A 22,249-nucleotide genomic window follows, 5' to 3' on the forward strand; every position below is an offset into this window, starting at 1 on the left:
TCATAAATTATCACCAGCATTGTTCTTCCTTACCTGACTAATTGTATGTTGCCTGGGACAACTTACAATATATAAATGAAGGTACGTGTATATAAAAAGAAAACAATAAGGATTATCGCCAATTCAGACTTCAGACAGCCGAGTAAGCCATTATTCTTTCAGCTACAGAGTTGCTACGCTGTGATAAATTAGTATCACTTAGCAGTTTAATTTTCATGTTTAATCTCAAGTCTTGTCCACAATCGTGCCAATTAAAATGTTTATTTGTCATTAATTCTCAGATTCATAATTACAACACTCGTCAAAGTCTGACAGGTATGATATTCGCCCAAACGCGAAGGAGTTAATAACGTGACTGCGTTGTTGTGCAGTTGCAGTGTGCAAGACGTATCTTGTTCGGAATAAACTAACTTTTTACTGTTTCGTAAGTAGCCGTGGTTAAATCGACATTGACTTAGCCTATAGGTATCATTATCAACACGCAAGAGACAGAAATAACCCCTCTCAGGACAACTCCCTGAAGATGTCATTGGCATTGTATGTAAACAAATAACGTTGGTGCTCACAGAGTTAATGCGAAACAGAAATTGGGGTTTCCCCGTCTTGGGAGCATATAATCATGTGGCGATATAGTATGCCTCGATCTCTTAAAGGGATCGTATAGTTTTGGTTGACACCTAACTTTAGGTTTCAGTGGCGGATCCAGAGGGGGGCGCAACCGGCGCACGCCGCCTCCCCCCCTTTATTTTTCGTAAAAACAAACGAAATAAAAAAAAAATAATGAAATGGAATCCGGAAGTGGCACCAGAAATATTAGTTGCGCCCCCCCCCCTTTACAGAATTTCTGGATACGCCCCTGAGTTTCTAAAATTTTTGGATGAGATAATGAGAAACCACTTAATAAATATGAAAGAACATGTAATTTCAAGATGAATCCAAAGTTTATTTGATGAAAATTGGATTTGAAATGGCTGAGATATCCCAAACAGAGCGATCCGCATAAAAGGTCGGATCCACCTTTTATTACAATCGCTTTGTTTTACTTTGTTTTTTGATGTTGTTCATAAATTCTTATATAGTTGAATGAGTTATATTTTCTACATTATGTACATATACCTCGGTGATCCACCGCATCATGTGCCTCGCGTGTGCTGGTATAGACCCTTCATCTCTTCTCCTTTCTCGCCTTTCCCTGTCCTCTTGTCTCTTTCTGTTTCTTCTTTCAAAATAATTTCCTCTTTTCCTCTTTTTCCTTTACTGTGTTTTGTTTTTCTCTCTCTATCTTTCTCTTTACAAGAGAGGTTGCTTGTGTTTGTTTGTCCGTCTGTTTGTTTGTTTGTTTATATGTATAGGTCTGTATGTGTTGTACACCTTTTATATTATGTCTAGCTAATTGCTTTTTGATGTTATTTAGTTTTTTTGTCCACGAGGAGACTGCAAAATACAAGCTTAGCTTTTTAGCATGTCTCCTCCATTTCCTGCAACTTTAGTTTCAATTCAATTTTCATTGTTTACTTTGCTTTTGTGATGCGTAGTAGTGTCAACTTCACGTATTTTTCTTTGTGACTACATTACATTGATGTTGTGTCATTTTGTGTATGAAAATGTTGTTGGAAATGAAATAAATGAAATGAAATGAAATGAAATGATGTTTCAGCCGATTTTCATCAAATAAACTTTGAATTCCTCTTAGAATGGCATGCTCTGTACTATTTCATAGGTGCGTTATTCTCATCTCACCATCCCTTGAAAGCGAACTGCATCAGTGCGCAATATAGAATCACCTGTTCTCACATCCCGGTCTCACATTACAAACATGCAGATGCTTGTGATTATTGATGAGAACAAAACAACAACAACTTACGTTCCTACAATTTAATAGCCACTAAAAGTTCGTAACTCATATGAAAATATTCAATCTTGCAGTTGTTCACATGAGTGAAAGCGAAGAAATTAATAGATTAAGGCTATAAAACTAAAAAACGGTATTCTGATGGGTATATGCATATTGCATGATCATTATATGAACGTTTAGACAAGAAAATGAATAATGAACGAATGAATGAGCACTAACATACAAACATACACATATACACACATTGTGCATTCAAACATCAGACCCCGATACTTATCAAAATACAAACCAAGTAACAATACCCACTAAAGGGGGCAAGAGACGGCAGTATAGGCCTACCAGGGTCCACAATATTTTTTGATTCATGCCTTTGCTAATAGCTCTGACAAATCATTCCTAAATCATAACACTTCTTTAATTTCCGCGGTATACTCTTTCAGCAACATTATAGGCCCGGTTCCTCTCTGAGGAACATGATATACTGCTGTGGAGTCAATTGTCAGTGTTGTTGTCATGGTAACGGTCGCTCCCTGCTCGACCTGTCCGTGACGTTTTCAGCGAAGTTTGACGAAACTGTATATCATGGGCACACTTGGATAGAAGCGCATGAATGTACAAAAGGGAAAACATAGCAGTGCTTATTTCAGGCAACCTGCAGCTTTGGGGATGTACACAGCTGGTTGTGATTTGCTTCCCGCAGTTCGAACTTGAACGACATAGCTTTGAAACATGAATTTACTGAACAACGAACTAACTTAAAAAGACGGGACTTTTCCGCAGTCCCTCGAAGTAAAAGGAGCATATTTTTTTTTCAATTATATAGGATGCTCCTTGTCCGTTTCAAACAAAAGGAGCAGTCGTTCATAATACACAAGCACACACACACACACACACACACACATAACGTAACACACAATCGAACATCTTGAACATCGCAACCTTGCTGTAAGACTATATACTTGAATGTGTCGATGCGTGTCTAAGTTTCATAGAAGAAAGGTCACGATGTTTTGATCGCAAGTTTCCTTCCCTACTCCCCCCCCCCCCCCCCCATACAACCTCCCATAAGAACGTGACACAATGCTCCCTTTACTCCTTCAGTTGTACTTCTTTACAAAGACATGTCAAGAACTCGTTTTGTCGTCATCAGCATATTCTTTTATCCACATTATACAGGAATACTTCACATATACTATTCACACATCCACTGCCGCCAAAGTTAGAAGCAAATGAATCCAGTTAAGTTCATAATTTTATTAGTTATCTTAATTTCCATAAAGCAGCACATAACTTTCATAATAATTTTTTTTTCACATAAAATTGCTACATTGCAATCTAGGCAATACACGGGAGTCATTGTATTTTTTCATCTTTTTTCAGTGAAAAGAACAGCATGAAATGCCAGAAAATGCTTAAAAAATCAACCTTTTTCTCTCTGGAATAGAGAAAATTGTAAAGTTTAAGATGTATAGAGGATTCTTGAAAGCAATAATTAATTTAGTGCTTCTTATTAAATCCCCTGCTGCATTTAGGTATACACATGTAATGATGGAATAATGCAGACATAGGACCTATACACACAAACAGACACACAAACATAAGCACATTGTACACACATAAATACACTCAAGAGCTAGAACATCACTATAAACTTAAAGAAAAAAGACAGAGAAACAGCTAGCGTCAAAAGCTCACAGGACAGAGAAATGTGTATAGGAGTAAAGGGAGGAAATAAAGAAATAATGTGAGACAACAGACGTTCTGTAAACCAAATAAGCTATATAATATGTCCATAATTATAATACCTCCTGAAATATGCAAGATAGATTATTAACAGTGCCGCATGTATGGGTTTATATAATCATGTGTGTATGTTCGTACGTTGACTGTTTGTGTGGAATGTTCCCTCCTGTCATCAGCATGTGAGGGATTTTAATCATATTTCCCGCTGAGGTCAACAATGAGCCAACAAGACATTTAGTGCTTGAATAATATTACGATTATTTTCACATTATGACAGATGATGATTAATACAAAAATACAGTGTAATTGTCGACGATTATAGTGGTTGTAGTGGTATAATGATGATGATGATGATGATGATGATGATGTCGATGGAGGTGACGAAAGAGGATAATGATTATGTCAGGACAGATATTTATGACTACATGCAGCGACGCGAGGTTTCGTATAAAAAATATGACGGCACTGCTGTTTATGTCGATGAGGATGTCATCATGATAGTGATGATGATAAAATGGACGATGATGAAATAGATGATGATGATGATGGTGATGATGATGATGATGATGGTGGTGGTGGTGGTGATGGTGGTGATGGTGGTGATGATGGTGATGATGGTGATGATGGTGATGATGATGATGATAATGGTATTGATTATGATGGTGATAATTAAGAAAAACGTTATTAAGAATGCTGCTCCTTCTGTCGATGATGATGAAAAAGACTGTGGTTAAATTGACGATAGTGGTAGAAACGTTAATGGACAGTAAAGAATTGAATACGATTCATATTCTTGTTTGTAGGCCTAACATCCAGCTAAAGCTGTATACCCGTATTCCATTGTGATTGGATGACAACAATTTCTTAGCTCTGAGTTTTAATTGAATTTGTATAAGTTAGCGAAAAATTCGAGAGAAAAGATAAACGAGCCGTTATAGACCAGTTTTGCGTCTTCTCCCTTTGATTACTATAACTATGTTATGAAAATAACGGCCATCATCACTATGTGAATTAGCAATTCACACGTCAATATGTCGGTAATATCATAAAGTGATGGTTAGGCCCTACACAAGTGATGAGTTCAATCAGGCGCGTGATGCGATCAACACGATGTAAACTCAGATAATGCGTGTGCATGCAATTACTGTTTTGAAAATAACGTTATCAGAAACTGCGAGAAAAGTATCAAGGTGCCTATATTAGACCGGTTTATAATTGGATCTGTACTTTAATCAGCAGAGTAGGGAAAATAATTGATGACATTGTCATCAAACCATCTAAGCAAGGTACTGACGTGTTTTGCCTTACTTTTGTAACAAAATTTAATGAAAGGCACCAGGTAAAAATAACAACAACAACCATCTAAGAAAGACCATAATATGGCGCACTATTCATACCCATGATGAAAGATATCAGTTAATGTAGGCCTAAATCATTCTACTGTCCTGCTTACTTAAATCTAATAAAAGACAGTTAACGTTTAATCATACGATATGAATTAGATTAGCATCTATTCGTACTTTCATGTGTCAAGCTTGCATAATCTATATCCGCAGGACGTATATTTATTAGCTAATTCTGTTTAAGATGATGGAGCAATGCTAACTTTTTTGTTAAAGGGAAAACAAGTTTTGTACTTACAGCTACTCCATTTTGCCACTTCTCAAGGGAAAGAAATTAAGATGTGGCTCCTTTTCCCTTCCACGAGATTCTTTTTTTTCCACTCACTTTCCTCTATCGTCTCAAGATTGTGCCTGAAGAGTTGTATAGATGAAACTCGTCGTCTGTACTTATCTTGTGAAGTTGTAGATCAACGCCTATAGTAACAGACGCATCGATTTGCCTGGGGGAGTGACAAAGTGTCGTGAATTAGGTCGTGCACCGCGCAATGTCCTCAAATTGAACACCTACACATCCACTCAATTGAACCTCCCTGTCATCAGAATGAGAAAATCGATATCTACGTGACATTACTCCGATATACAGAGATCATGTTGTGTTGTCTTTCAACGGTCTACTGAGTATGTTTCGCTTGACTGCATATACTACATACGATATCATTCCTCGTCGAGGCCAGCGAAATCTGACACCTTTTCTTCGTCATGTTTCCATGTCTTGATACCAGCTCAGTGAAAAGAGAAAGAAGAGAAGAAGAAAAAAAGGCCCTGAGTTAAAAATGAGAACGTCATGCCTTCACTCAAGCCCCTGTTCCACAAACTTGACAAAACGGAGACCCTTGACATACGAGACCCAATCTGGCAAGGTCCCCCAGCAGTCTCCAAGACCGGATAAAGATAGTGTCTATGTAGAATAAAATGGTTATAAAAACCCTTGAAATATCATTGAGAAAACAAAACGTCATTTCATGCAAATTCCTCAGTGAGAGATCTCTGTGGAACCTTGAAGATTACTGGATTTTTACTTGTACACCAATAAGGCTATATTGAGAGATTCCTGAAAGATCATCTGATATGATACAGTATACTCACTGGAATCTTTCGGAGATCAATAAAAACAGTTTGAACCGTTTCAAAACTTTTTAAAGACCATGAAGACTATGAAGTTCTTTAGAAGATCACTTTGGAATAATGAAAGACCTCGAAGATCATTAAATACGCACCGAAAGATAATCAAGAGAACTGTAAATTTGTTTTGTTTTGTTTGTTTGTTTGTTTGTATGTATGTATGTTTGTTTGTTTATTTGTTTGTTTGTTTTTACGGTCTTTCAGTGGTCTTGCAAAGGTGTTGCTCTATGTGGTGGAATGGCCCCATTAATGAATACATTGGACGGTGATTTAAAGATAAAGAAGTAGAGGTGTAATAAATCATTTCTATGGAATGTCTAGTGATCCGATCATAATCCCCATCGTAGTGGACAAAAAATGCAAATGTGAATGATGAACAACCTGAATCATTTTGTGATAAATGTGGTCAAAAATATCTACTCCGTATACTAGTATTATAATCAATCACATTTATCCAAACATAAGAAAAAAGAGAATATATGGAGGCTCAACGCTACTTCTCGAAATCTTTTAATGCAGTATTTGACATCAGTTATGAAATGCGAGAAAAAAAAAATCTATGACCGCATTTGCTATATCGCTGCATTATGATACATTCAATATTATACATAAAGTTGGAACTTGTGCTGTATGGGCCTACTGTAAAATTTGTGCTCTATATGGACTCTTATCTTATCTCAGATGTGCGAGATGCAATTCTTCGTATTGCTACATGACTGATACATAGTAATAATATGATGGAGCTCTGTGATACACAGCCACACACACCTGCAATTTCGACATACAGGTATTGTGATTCCCTTTGGACTCGAATTACTTACTGACTTTTTTTAGGACGGTAGCGCCATCTACGTTAAATGTTCGTATAGTTGTCCACTGCGTATACCCACAGAACTCTCTGTGCGTACACCGCAAGAGTTTCTATCATAAGATCTCTTTGGTATAAACACTATTACAAAATGAATCACGCAATGTCAAAAACAAACAACGAAACTAAAGCTGTAGATTCTTTTTTATTGATTTCACCGGGAGCTTCATATGTTTAGCGCGAACGATTGTTTCAGGAAAGTGGAGGCAAAACAATGAATACTGGAACTTTAAAATTAGCTAGTAGTCATAAGAGGAGACATAAGACAAAGACGAAATTCCGCATATTATGTTCAATTTTCCAGTAACGAAGAGCTGCATATTTGCAATAAAGACTGCGGAATGAAAGAACTTACAATCTAATTTTAGCATTGTAAGAGAATTGCACCAAATTACTGAGTATGGATTTCGCATAACGATGATAAATAGGGCCCAACATATTATGTTAGTCAACCTAGCTATTATGGAGATGACCCAAAAAGGAAATTTCACGTAAAGATTTTTATATTCGTGTCTTCTCAAGGTATTTAACGAACATACAAGATGCTTCAAACCTCATTCAACTTTGAGAGATCACTTCTTTTATCATTAGGCCCGGAAATTATTGATTTTCACATACTTTACTTAAAGTCAATCTGAATCGAGATACGAGATTGACAATATTTGTTTCTATTATAGGCCTACCAGGCTCTCAGTTACATAACCATTAAGAGACCAAGTAAGATTATAATGATTTTTCTTAATATGGTCTCTATTCTCATTACTTAAACTAATGACAAATAATTTGTCGAATTTTAACAGCCGTGCTTGAAGAATTAACAATTAATACTGATATAATTATCTAAAAACAAAAGAAACAAAGGAACTTTACAGTACAAAACTCGATACTTCAATCGATAAGTGGACACAAAGAGCGTTGTTTTAGTGTACTCTCTTTTGAAATTTTATTTGACTTTTGTTCCCTCAACTATGATTCTGTACAGGGACAAAGGAAGGCTCATATCTCACCTGTTATCAAAGGTGAAGGAATTGATTCAGAGGTTTTAAAAGATTACATTCCGAGTGTTCATCTCTTACGTTCCTTGACAATTAAAGACAATTAAAAGAAAAGTCAAATTTTAAGAGAACGGTTTGATTTTGATACAACAAGCATTTCCCATAGACGCTTGCCCGAATATACTCTGGACTCGTCCTAAACGGGTTAAGACAATTGTATTTTGTGCTGATCAAGCGACGAATTGACTACTATATTCTAACCGTGGTATAGTTTGCAAGAACTATAGGCCACATCCTACAACAGTATCGTCCGGTAAGAAACCATTGCTCTCAGTCAAAACTTGTTTTGTCAATCCCCAGATCAACAATATTTTACAGCTGCGTAAAACTTTTCAAACTGACAGCTGTAGAGTTATGGAATAAAATTACCCACACATTTGAAAGCAGGCCGATCTATATATAGTAAATGTCCAGAGTTTTTGAAAATGCATTTCTTTAGTGTCAATGGACTAACCTTTACACTGGATGTCAAAGCGTTTATCATTTTTCATCTTCCATTGTTTTCTATTTTCTCTCTTATGGGCCTATTTATTTTTCTTCATTTCTTTATTTTCCTTCTTTCAATGTGCATATTATAGACATTACGTCGGTCTTATGCCAAAAGGAAAGGGCCTTAAACCACTTCCACTGTTATGCCAAAAGACCCTTAACGCTATAGACTTTGTACACCATTAGTGCCCTTTTGGCATAACATTTTTTTGATGAGGTAATGAGAAACCTAAAATCTGAAAGAACATGTAATTCCAAGAGGAAACCAACATTTACTTGATGAAAATTGGTTTTGAAATGGCTGAGATATCCAAAAACCGAGCAATCCTAATGAAAGGTGGGACCCACCTTTTATTACAATTGCTTTGTTTTACTTTGTTTTTGGATGTCTTAGTCATTCCAAAACCGATTTCATCAAATAAAGTTTCAATTCCTCTTAGAATGGTACGCTTTATATTATTTCATGAGTGGTTTCTTGGTATCTCTCAAAAAGTTAAAAGCCCAATCCTCATCTGTACCAATACTATACCATCCCTTTAATTTATTATTTTGTGTGGTATTCGTTATAGGTAAATATGGCTTATTATCATTATCATACGTGTATCAAAATTTGCGCACTTTTTTGACGTCATGTGCCTAATTATGCACAGTCAAACAGCTCCATTATTCTGAAGTTCATGTGCCTTGTTCTTGTTCGTGATATTTACATTATTCACCAATGCTCCTACACACACCCCCCCCCCATCCCCCCCAAAAAAAAAATAATAATAACAGACGAAAAGTATAAAATCTCCGAAAATTTGTGAATTTGAAGATATAGGGAACAAAAATGACACCCTTTTGTAGGAGCAAGGAGTGCTCCCTCTCTCGTTTTCAGTGTGTATGTTTTCCGCTCTTGCGCGCTCTTTGCACACGTTTGCAAATGAATGGGTCAATCGCACACACACACACCGCATCCATCAATCACACACGTCAGCGAGATACCGGTAGTTTCTTGCAACATCTGCCGGTAAAGTTGTGTCATACAGTGTACGAAGACATGATTTGTGTTTTTCAAATCACTTCGATCGAGAGGATGAATCTTAGAGTGTCGACTCAAATTTCCATATGAAATCTGCGTATCCAGTGATCTAACTATGAAGCTCATAAGCAGAGACTTTGAAAAAGATGGGGCCGGGTAAGCGACAATTCTTTGCCATTCATTCATCCTTCCTCAGTCCCACTAACAGTGACTAGCGTTTGTGAATCTTCTTGATTGCTACTTTGAAGAATTTATCGTTTGCTATGCATCTGCCATCGAAACCAAGCTCTTTTGCTGAGTAAACTCCAAAAGTAACTACAGTTTTTGACTGTTTTACTTGATATACATCCTAAACTGAAAGTGTAGATGCACCGGAGAGACCTAGATCTAGAAAAGTATAACATGATCTGTTAACTGGTTAAAATTAGATTCTAAATAAATTTACTTCAGTGTTTATCGTTATGCTCTTCCTAGAATCTAAATAGTAAATTACTAATCATCTAGTCTAGATCTAATTATTTAGGCTACTTGACATTATTTATCATGAGAGTTATGGTGGGATGCATGTTCATCCTGTTGTCGATTAATAAAGAAAGGTAAAATTTAGATCCACAGTTAGATTTTTATATGCAGACTGATTTGTACTCGAGTCATGTAACATAGAATCTATGGAATGGGGTTCTAAACTAATAATGAAAATACGTCTGATTCTGGAATTTTGGAATCGTGGCATACTTGTGAAATGAAATAGGCTCCACCAGTATGGTGGCCGGCGACTTTCCTGCTATACACGTGAATTCAGCCCCACTGTTTGGCATGCAACAGTAGGCCTACAACAGAAGTCATAACTTGAGCACAGTGGTGGTGGGGCTTTCTTCCACAGAGCCAAATGTTCAGAGGTATATGGTCAACTGTGGAATGCGGCCCCACTAAACGGCATTTAGACCTACATGTGAATGATACAGCGGCATGGCCGATTTCTGCAGTATAGCGTCTTTCATCCTTCCTTTTCTCCTGTTTTCCTTTGTTCTTTTATCTTTCTCCCTTTTATTCTCGGAAAGACTTCCTGTGTCCCTTGACAAATTTAACCATAGATACAACCCTAACCTAACCCTAACCCTAACCTAACGTTTTTCGATGACACAAATGCATGCGCATGGCATAGGGGCCCATTTTAGGATTTTGCCAGAATCATTTTTGTCTTCATTTTTGATAGATAGTGTCAAACCTTTGTCTGTATGATTATGTCCCTTACTTAGTCTCCTCCTTTGCCCTTTCTCAGGCAAGTCACCCTTATCCCTGAAGATTCCGAAGACATGTGGCATGCCTACAATCTGGTTGCCCCTGGCGACAGCCTCCGATCCACGACGGTGCGCAAAGTGACCACGGAGTCGTCGACCGGCAGCAGCAGCAGCAATCGTGTCAGGACGGTGCTCACCATCTCGGTGGAAGACATCGACTTTGATAACCAGGCCTGCATGCTCAGGGTCAAAGGTCGCAACATTCAGGAGAACCAGTATGTGAAGGTGAGTGAGAAAAGACGACACAACTTATTTTCTACTACCCGAATTGTCTTCATGCATCCCTTTAAGACGATTACAGTGTATCAATTAAACTCCATGTCAACAATGGTCAAGTTTTATCAATAATAACACACCGTGTTATTTACTTGATGCCACAAGTATGGCACTTATATGTTTCAATTGCAAGTCCATTGTTGGTTGTTTCAGAATATTTTTAGAATTTGGTTTGCTCCCAATATTGTAAAAAGTAATGTTTTGAGCAATGCTGCTAAATAGTAAAGGATAAATTGGAGAAAGAACAAAAATGTCACCACAATTTATGACATACTTGTTTCAGAGTAGTGGATCCAGAGAGGGCGCCCTGGGCGCCCCCTTTATATTTTGTTAAAACAAAAGAAATAAAAAGAAAAGGAAAGGGGGTGCGGGTGCCCCCAAAGAAACCATCTTTGGCCCCCACCCCACACCTTTACGGAATTCCTGGATCCAGATTCTGCCCAGATGTATCTTATTGTTGTTTCCTCAGCTGGTCATTTGAAGTTGTGTTTTTAGCATGCAGCATGCTACATAGATTTAATTTCGATTCCCGTATATTTTTTTTTTCAGAAAAGTAATAACCCTTTGCTGTCTATGAATTCAAACTATGATGAAAAGAAATCTCGGTTAGTTATTTTGGCTGTTGTGTATGTTCTGAAAATACGTATGTCTGTAAATTTGCATGTTTAACACAAACCTATATTTATTTCACAATGTTTCCTTTTTTCCAGATGGGTGCATATCACACATTGGATCTGGAGATGAACAGAAAGTTCACTTTGGCCAAACAGTCTTGGGACATTGTTGCCCTGGAGAGGATAGGTAAGTGTCTGGTGCTACAGTAATGTGAGCTCTGGCTCTCATATATATACATTGTATGTATCATTATGACAGCTTGCCCTCTATCCCTGGATTTTAGGACAGAAATATACTGGAAAAAGAGAAAAGTTGTCCTAAAGTCAGCTGAATACAGTGCACTCCTGTAATAATGAAGTCCTCGGGACTGGCTGTTTTCTTTTCTTATATTTTTTTTTAATTGAAATTTGATTATAACTAAACAGTATAATGTAAATAGGTGATAATTTTGGGACCTGAATTTTTATTTCATTGAAACAAGGAGTTTTGTTATAACCCTGTTTGTTGTAATGGGAGTGCACTGTATCTGGGCAATAGTGGAGTGAGAATTGGAGTCAAATTTGGCAAGTGTGTAGAGAATAGTAAATCTGCTGTCAGTAAATCATGAAGCTGTCATGATCATTTGGCACTGACTCTCCTGGTGTAGAAATCCTAACCTCTTTTGTACACATGATGTTTTTCTCAAACTTAAATGTAGGAATCGACTGTTGTTGTCTTTCAGAATGAGTTGTGAGGTTCAATCATTTTAAAAAGAAAAATGTAATGTCCTTTTCCTTTTCATCCTTCACCTCTTTCTCTTCTCTCTTCCTCAACTACTTCTTTCTCCTCATCAATCCCTCATCCTCTTCCCCTCCTTCTCTCTCCTCTTCCTCCTCCTTCTCTTCCTCATCCTCCTCCTCTTCCTCCTCCTCCTCTTCCTCTTCTTTGTCTCTCCTCCATCCCATCCCCCTCATCACTTAACCTCCACTTGATTCTGGTAGACATGGCATGCGACCCCACCCAGACTGCCGACGTGGGCGCGGTCATCATGCAGGAGGGCCTCGCCCACATCTGTCTGGTCACACCCAGCATGACTCTCATCCGGGCCAAACTGGAGCACAACATCCCTCGCAAGCGAAAGGGCTTCTGCCAGCAGCACGACAAGGGACTCATCAGATTCTATGACGCAGTCATGCAGGGAATCCTTAGGCATATCAACTTTGATAGTGAGTACAACAGTAACCTCCACCCCCATAAGATTTTAATGTGAGTTTCTGCACGTTAAGACAGATTACTCTGCTGTCATGTATTACAAGGACAATTCTTTACATAGTGACTGAATTCTTACATTAATAAATGAATGAATAAATGATACCTATAGATATTAAATGAATTGTGCATTGATGAATGAATGTCGCCATTATAGTGTAAAACGTCCACTCATGTAATCGTAATTTAGCAAAACATTGTCATTCTTGCTATGATTCATGGTTACTATGAGACTGGAAACATTAAAGGGACATGAAAGTAACCATGAGATGGGGAAAAATTGTGAAGGGATTGTCAAGGAAGTATTTCACCTTTTAATTGCTCAGTCAGAGAGCAGAGTTCCATCTGAAAATCAATGAATGGTGTTCTCACCATTTACTGTCTGCTAAAGAAACTGGAAGTAAATTGAAAAGATTTTCTGTGGGCCAAGTGATTAATCCAAGTATGCATCTTTCACCATACGTTCTGTGGTTACAAATTCTGAAGAAATTGCAAAAGAAATATTGGTTTGCATCGTAGAATGTTCATGTGCAAGTAGTTTTCCAGAGTGCATTTTTAGATCATAAAACCTTTATAGACCGTTATATGCAGTGAAATGTTAATGGTATCAGTACTGACTTGAGCAGATTAAATCATGAAAGTGCAATCCTGAAAGCTTTCTCAAGCAATTTTCGATAGCATTCCTTTGGATACCCCCAAAAACAAACCAACTCTATAGGAAACAAACACTACTTGACACAAGTGTGTGTGCAGAGTATTCTAACGTACATCAGCTGTGTTATCTTCACTAAATGCTATGATGGCATCTTTCAGGGTAATGGGCTGGCACTTGTATTTCTTTCTCTTTTCAGTTGTCAAATGTGTACTGGTTGGGAGTCCTGGATTTGTGAAGGTACAATCATGCGTGAAAGAACTTTGAATATACTTGTAATGTCATGGTTTTAGAATCCTTAATGACAAGCTTATTTGGACCAATGAGAATTTTTTGTTCTGTAGAATTTTATCTCATTGTCACACCCAGAATATATTGGCTGAAACTAAAAGAGAAAAACTGATGAATCAATAGATTGTTTTTGTCATGACAAGACTGTTGGATCTGGGATGTATATCGTTGCTGGGGTGACAAGACCTTGTATCTCAACAATGTCAAATGTTCAGGAGAGCCAAAAAAAAAAAAATTAAAAAAAATAAAATAAAATGAATCATGGCAGCTAAAGCACTCTATTATTGCAAAATGGGATAGCCTTTCCTTTGAAATGCCATGGTGGCTTTATTTTTGCAGTAAGACAGCTAGGATTTGGACAAGACATCACTGAACTGATTGTCTGACCATTAGTCCCTCAAAAGTCATTTTTACTGAACTTTGAGATACAAGGTCATGTCACCCCAGCGACGATTTGCAATTTTGCTATAACTGACAACACCAAATACAATCTGTCCTTCAGCTCTTGATGTATGGAATGTTTTGAGTGGTTGTATGGGATAGACAATCTAATTTTCTTGAATTTTCCTTACTTTAATTAGTTTGCCACTTCATTACCCATATATTAGAATGCACAGCTATGACAGTAGGTCCAAGATACACTGCATCATATACCGAACTTGTTTTTGAGTTCTTTACATAGAAAGTGTACCGGTATACAAAATCTCAAGTTCCCCCTGCAATCTTTGAGTATGTCATACTCTGTCAAATACACAAGAGAAAAGATTATCTGATACTTTCAGTCTGTTCTGCACCACTAAATCAGCACTGAATCTCCTACTTCTCATTTCTTTACCTCCAGGACCAGTTCTGTGAGTACATGTTCCAGCAGGCGATCAAGCAAGACCTGAAGATTCTGCTGGAGAACAAGTCAAAGTTTGTCCAGGTTCACGCCTCCTCGGGACACAAGCACGCCTTGAAAGGTTGGTGGGATTTTAACCCTTCTTTGCCAATGAGTCTACTATGCACAGATTTCACACACAAAGTCTATGGACGGTAAATGAATGTGGCACTCGGAGAGTTAAACAGAATTCAATGTGCTGTCTGTGGCAGGATCACTTGATTTACTAGTATTTTTTAGATCTTCTTTATAACAATGCACATTCGGCATATTTTCCATCCAGAATTCCAGTTCCTCTTTATGTGGAGATACTGTAAAAATGGATATTTTCGCGCGACTAATTTTTGGCGCTTGGGTGGGTAAGAAGAGTTTCACGTGTGTTTAATTCCGCGGAATCAAAACATCAAGCACAGGAACATATGGCTAGCAAAAATATTTGCGTGCTTTTATTTTCGCGGTAGTTTCTGGTTGCGCGAAATGCACGAAAATTTCAACACCGCGAAAATTTCCACTTTTACAGTATATTTCTTTCACTTTGTCCTAGAAATCCTGTCAGACCCTGCCATATCAGCCAAGCTTGCAGACACCAAGGCGTCCGGCGAGGTCAAGGCACTGGACCAGTTCTACGCCATGCTTCAGACAGAGCCCGACAGGGCGTTCTACGGGTGAGTCGGAACACTCCGGCAACATCTGGGTCACATTTTATGAAAAGATTGTATGATGGCAATTCTTGCTAGAATGACAAGTTCCTGTAGCAACAGCCAGTCATGAAGCAGGATTCTTGTCACAACCATAACACTTGCCACTGCAGTAAGAGTTTGCTATCATAGAAACTTCCTATGAAATGAGCCTTGAATGTTGTGCCTTTGATTAATCCAGTGGGGGTCTTCATTTTGTGATTCAGGTTTGACAAAACTTTACTACCATATTGGTAGCTGCTCAGCTCTGGATGAGATGTTGAAAATGTTTTACTACAATAAGAGTGCTTTGACAGGAGTATAAAAAGTACAAAATGTAGATTGTACACCAGAAAAATGCTAGTCCAATTCAAGGGAATGGTAGGGCCTACCATTGAGAATGAATTGAAATGACAATCTGCTACTTTATGATTGCCACCACACTCTGCTTCTTTTGCTGTTGTATGATGCAATACAAAGGGGAGGTCATAGCCTCATAGGTTAAGGTCCAAGCTGCAGATTCAGTCCAGGGTAGCATCACTTGGTTTGACAAATTCTGTAAGCTTTCCTTATAACTTCCAAAGGTGGCAGTTTTTCACAATGTGATGCAGGGTTGGGTCCGGATGGCCGCAGTCACATGCCGAACAATCCACACATCCCCATTTATAGTGCAGTGACCTGTCCATGCATTGGGGTCGCTGATACGGTTCAGGATGAGCCACAGCTTCCGAGGGAGGCTGAGGCCTTTGGCATTTTGTTGAGTCAGTAATGTTGGTGCAGGTAACTACAACCACTTGATTATACATGTATCATTTTATATATCCTTGCTTGTTTTCCCCATCTTTCTAGACTGAAGCAGATCCAGACAGCCAATGAAGGCCTCGCCATTGAAACTCTCCTAATCAGTGACAAACTATTCAGGTGAGTTTGCACACCCACACCATGTTTCAGCCCTCTTTACAGCTCCCATTGTCTTTAAATTGTCTGTTCTCCCTTTTCTGTTAAACTGCACTTCTGACCTCTTTAATTTCAATCACCTTTTGAATGGGTTAGGATGGTCCAATTTTAACAAGTCATATATCATATTAAAGCTGAGAGCTTCCTCTTGAAAAGTATGCAAAAAAAATTGAATTCATTTGGCCCTACTTTGTGGGTTTTAAATTGGGTTGTCACATATATTGAATTTTAAGGTGTTGCTGTGTAAGATTCATTTTTATGCCTCCGCAACGAAGTGGCCAGAGGCATTATGTTTTCGGGTCGTCCGTCCGTCCGTCCGTCCGTCCCGTTTTGTTTTTGTCGATATCTCAAGAACCGTGTGGTGGTTTTACATCAAACTTGGTATGAGGGTATATCCTTGGGGGATAATACTTTGTGTGGATTTTAGGGTCACTGGGTCAAAGGTCAAAGGTCACAGGTTATTTTGTGAAAAAAAAATTGAAATTTCATGTTTTTCTCCATATCTCGCAAATGGTTCAAGGTATCTTCATGGAACTTAGTATATATGCTTGTACCGATGGGCAGTGATTATCTAGGGAAGTTGGGGGTCATGGGTCAAAGGTCATGGGTCAAAGGTCAAGGTCAACTCCTCAAAATATCACTACTTTCCTTAAAATGCAATATGCCTGAAGGTTGTTTTTTTTTAACTTGATGTATGGCATGTATTACCCAATATATATTTTTGGGGAAGCCAAAAGGTCAAAGGTCAAAAGGTAAAAGGTCAAGTGAAAGTGCTAAATTGCACTTTTTTCCTCCATATCTCGAAAGTAACTCAAGGTATCATCATGAAACTTACATATTTATGCATGTTCAACCTAACAGTGATTCTCTTTGGAACTGTGAGGTCAAAGGTCAAAGGCCAGGTCTAGGTAATGCTATTTTCCCATTTGATACTGAAATTATACTTTTTCTCAATACCTTGAAAATTACTCAATGCATAAACTTATAAAAGGGTCAAAAGTCAAGTAAAAATCATCAGTTCCCCAAATACCTGCACTCTGACATTTTAATCATTCATCCAATTGAACCTAGTTCTAGGAAAGTGAACATTCAGCACATTTGTGTCAAACCTGTCATTTTAATATTTTGCCACTTGTGTAAAACTGTCATCACACATTGTCAAGACATTGTACTATAGACCTATTGGGAGAACCATGCATTATGGCGGAGGCATATCAGTAGCTGTAGCGATATATCTAGTTTTTTAAAGAAGCAGAAAGCTCATTGCCATGGTAACAACATAGGATGAAACCTTGCAGATTCACTGCAATAGTTACTCTTATAAGCCAATCTATCAACCTATCTGTACATTCATACACAAAAAAATTGTTTCTTTCATGTTGTTTCAGATCATCTGATATTGTCAAGAGGAAAGTCTACGTTGATCTGGTTGAAAGTGTCAGAGAGAACGGAGGAGAGGTCAAAGTCTTCTCAACACTGCACGTATCGGGAGAACGTAAGTTGGTATTTCCCTGGGAGTCCTGTCTGAAGCAGCCATTTCTCTTGGCTGTTATATTATGTAAAATTCAAATCCTTGGGAAAGTTTATTGCAGAAATTATTACCATGTCATCTTTAAATTGGCAACACTGATTTTTTCTGAATATCTCATATTTGAGAAAGATTAGATAGAATTTGTTATATGCAGTAAATTAGTAGAAAACTAATCAACAATTGTCCAGTTTAAAAATCAGTTACAAATTTTAGCAGTTAGGTTTTTATAAAATTCTGCAACGAGAAAAAAACAACAATTAGAAGTGAACAGCTAATAGCTCAAAGGATAGATTTTTCTTGGTTTTGTTTTCTTGGCTCGTTTGGTTTATTTTGTTTTGTTTTACACTGCCCCATGAAATGCTGACAATGTATGGTCAAATAATCACAACTAGATACAGCGTCAGACCACAGGAGTTTGGTTTCTGGGACTTGGCGAGTTAAGTGTTGAACCCACAAATAACATTGAGTGGGACTACTACAACAAATTAACTCTTTCATCCAGTTACCAGGCGGGGAACCTGGCTGGTCTGATTCTCAGAGCTTTTTTGTAATGAAGGTTGCATGTAAGACCATTTGGGAAAATGTAGGACAAACTAGGACACTTGGACATGCTGAGAATTGTGTATTTTGTCATTCAGTGCTTTGGCTCTGTGTGGAGTTGCTGAAAAATGTGATGCTGTAAACAGTGCACTCCTGTTATAACAAACACTGCTACAATGAAATTCAGGTTACAATGAAATAAAACTTCAGGCCGCAAATTTATCCTCTCTTTGTTTTGTGTCGTTTATTTGTTCGGTTATAAAGAAATTTTGATATAACGAAAGTAAACAGCCCGTCCTGAGGACTTCGTTATAATGGGAGTCCACTGCATACAACCAACCCACCTAAAGTCACTGTCTCTGTGAGAATGTGGGTTCAAAGAATTTTGAATGTCTGGATATGTTAATTTTTGTCTGTCATTTGTGGTAGTTGTGAAGACATTGTCTCTTAGATTGCATGCTTGTTCACATCTGTATATTCATTTGTCTTACTTCATTTTATTGTTTTTGATGTTTGCCTATATGTTTGTACATCTAATAGTATGCAGATGTCATACTCTTATTCTTATTTCAACTGCTTTTGTGAAATAAAAAGTGAAAATTAAGAGCAGCTAGTCTGAAGCTTCAATACCAAAATATGATTAAGATGTTGAAATATGTATTGAAATGACAACACTGCTGGCTCAAGTAGAAGTAACATGTACAGCAGTCTAAAGCGGTGTAAATGATTGATGTCCCGATGTGTAGAATCATATCACAGCTGCCTGAATTTCTACCTATCATTCCTGTAGAACTCGACCAGCTGACGGGACTGGCGGCAATATTACGATTCCCGATGCCAGACATTGAGGACGATGACAGCTCCGGCTCAGACGACGACTGAAACCTCCCGATGTACATGGAAAGACAATTACAAGATGAATACAGACTAAACAATATGTACAGATATATGTTTACATATATATCAAGCGCAGATATTCAAGTTTTCTTCTACCACCGGATGGATTTGTCACATCCTTCCTGTGAGGATGATGTGGAGGAATGATGCATCAACTCTTTTTTCTTGGTCATCCCATGTGGGAGAGGATTCCCCTTCAAGAAATAAGATAGTGTGCAAAGTGATGGGTAAGAAATCTCGAGTGTGAACAGAGCTGGCCTAGTGGTATGTCTGGATTTCGGACTGACACATACCAAGATGTCCAGCTCGTGGGGGAGAGCAGTGATGGACTGGACATATGCTTATTCAATGGCTCATGATATGTTCCTCCTTTCTCTCAAAATAGATATTTAAACAATCATTTGTGATGCCAAACTAGAGAATCAAAGTCTGTGTGAATAACCCTTTTAGAGTGGGGTTTGACTCGCACACAGAAATGGAATGCACCCGCTGTGTGGGTTTCTCAATCAGTCTGATGGTAGGATGTCTCTTTGCAATGGAATATGAAGCAGATATTTATTTAGTAGAGGTGTAATATAACACTTGACATCCCCACAGGAGTTATATTTTCTCTGAGAGGTTATATTTTCCCAAAGCATTGGAGAAAATTTCTTCTTCAGGGGAAACCATAGATCCCAAGGGACTGTCAAGTGTTACATTACAACTGACAAAACAATATTTGTCATACTATATGGTCTACATAAATACTCTACACGTTATATAATTGTATAGTGTGGAGTCACACCAGTCTGAATGGTTGCAAAGGTGCATGTTATATGTCCCATTGGCAGCCAGTTAAATTCTGGAATTATACAAATTCATTGGTATTTGAATTGACGTCACTGCTTGCAATATGATTTCAATCTTCACTGCATTAGTCACATGACTGTGTATAACCATTCACTGACTTGTATTTATGTAGACCATTTCATATAAACCTCTGGCGACAGGTCGGCATAAAATGATCATGCGACTGATGATACATGTACTGTAAAACGAATGTTCCTGTGCATTTTAATTTTGCGAGCGCCAAGATTCGCAAAATTAAAATGCACAGGAAAGTTTTTGTCTACAGTATGTGCATTGAACGTCAGTGGCAATTTGTGAAAATTTCATGCCATGAATATATCATGTTGTACAGTATTTGATAGAGAGATTGTCAGTTATTACTGTAAGCCGTATATTGCAGGCAAAGTGATTTGCAAATTCAAACTTGCCAAAAACCCAAGTGGGTGGCCTCAAAAAGGAAAAAACATAATGATGAGGAAAATCAATGTGACTGGCCAAAATTTCCTGGTACAGTGCACTCCCGTTATAACGAAATGCTCGGGACCGGCAGTTTTCTTTCGTTATAACGAAATTTCGTTATAACCGAAAAAATACAATATACTGTACAACGAAAACAAGGAACCACGTATATATATCATATTATTTTTCCTGAGTACTCATCATAGTATACACTGGAAAGCTATGTGAAATGTGATGGGATAACTGTATTACAATAATAAACGCAAGTTCCCCTCAGAAACTGTGCGTGACACAAGGAGCGAACACAGAGTGGTGTGAAGCGTTCACCCATGCAGAGACGCTATAAATGCTTGTTCCGCTACGTATTTTCGAAAGCAATTCGCATTTCGTTGTAACGGAGCACATTTCTTTTGTTTTTCTTTGTCTGTTGTTCTCGGAAAAGACTTCGTTATAACGGAAATTTCGCTATTACCGTGTTCGTGATAAGCGAATTTTGTACCATAGACTTTAATGGTGATAATTTTGGGAAGATTTACTTCGTTATAACGAAATTTCGTTATAACCGTGTTCGTTGTAACGGGAGTGCACTGTATGGTAATTTATTCACTGAACAGATACTTGTAGTTTGTTTTCCAAAATTAAGTTCTGCTGAGAAAAGAGAGTTTATGTAGAAACTTTCATTGTCCGATTCTGCAATCACAAATAGTTTCATTCTTTTCTCTGATTCTGACAGAGACTAAATTTTCAGCAAGATGTAGCAGCAGGTGTAGCAAGCTTGTGACATATAGGAAAAGTGCATGTTTCTCAAAGCAGATGTGACAATAAATTAATGAAGAAAGTCAGATTATTTCTCCCTCTTGTTTTCTTTTATGGGTGTTTCAAATAAGAAGATGGCAGTGACGAAGATGTTGCATCATGTGGCTTTACCAAAGAAGATAAAGAGATTACTGGTACTAATTATACGCCGTTATTTTTCTCACACTGATATTTTCGCGAATGAGCATGTCACAGGTATTTTCATGGGATGTTGTTTTTGCGAATTGATGCTGAGCCCATTGTGAGTGCACTATCAGCCTAGCGCATGGCAACATTTTTGCGTGTTGTTGAATTTGCAGCCTAACTGTGATTTGTGAAATTTGCAAAAATTAAACCCTTGTGAATATAACGGCTTGAACAGTAACATTTTCAGTGTGTATGTGTGAGCGTATGTGTGTGTGTGTGTGGGGGGGGGGGGGGGGGGGGGAGAATGAGCAATTAGCGTAAAACGAGGAATGTTACTTTCATGAATTTCGTGAGCGCCAAGATTCGCCCCAAGATTCGCAAAAGTTCTTGTCTGCATTATGCATTAAATGCCAATGGGAATTTGTGAAAAATTCATGTCCCGAAAAAGGTCGTCGGTTCCAATTCCCCAAAATTTCATGCCGTGAATATATAGGAATGGACCTTCTAATCTTGATGGTAAATATGCTGCCTGGTCTCACATTATTGTCAACACCATGCAAAGAAGCTGATGATATGTCTTTATGACCAATCCCTCCCCC

The 22,249-nt window shown here is 38.0% G+C and overlaps 1 protein-coding gene across 1 annotated transcript; it reads left to right on the top strand.

Annotated features, from left to right (window-relative positions):
- The first annotated feature begins 9,573 nt into the window (after window positions 1-9,573).
- LOC139735795 (protein pelota homolog) lies at window positions 9,574-21,545 on the top strand. Its single transcript, XM_071646546.1, has 10 exons — window positions 9,574-9,712; window positions 10,839-11,082; window positions 11,844-11,934; window positions 12,729-12,953; window positions 13,848-13,888; window positions 14,781-14,901; window positions 15,364-15,484; window positions 16,346-16,417; window positions 17,842-17,948; window positions 19,315-21,545. Exons 1-10 carry the CDS (start codon window positions 9,672-9,674, stop codon window positions 19,404-19,406), a joined length of 1,155 nt encoding a protein of 384 aa, XP_071502647.1. The 5' UTR covers window positions 9,574-9,671; the 3' UTR covers window positions 19,407-21,545.
- The last annotated feature ends 704 nt before the right edge of the window (window positions 21,546-22,249 follow it).

The sequence above is a fragment of the Diadema antillarum genome, unplaced genomic scaffold (assembly GCF_040938485.1).
Source record: "Diadema antillarum isolate AM-2024a unplaced genomic scaffold, OU_Dant_1.0 seq00000597_RagTag, whole genome shotgun sequence".
Classification (NCBI taxonomy): domain Eukaryota; kingdom Metazoa; phylum Echinodermata; class Echinoidea; order Diadematoida; family Diadematidae; genus Diadema; species Diadema antillarum.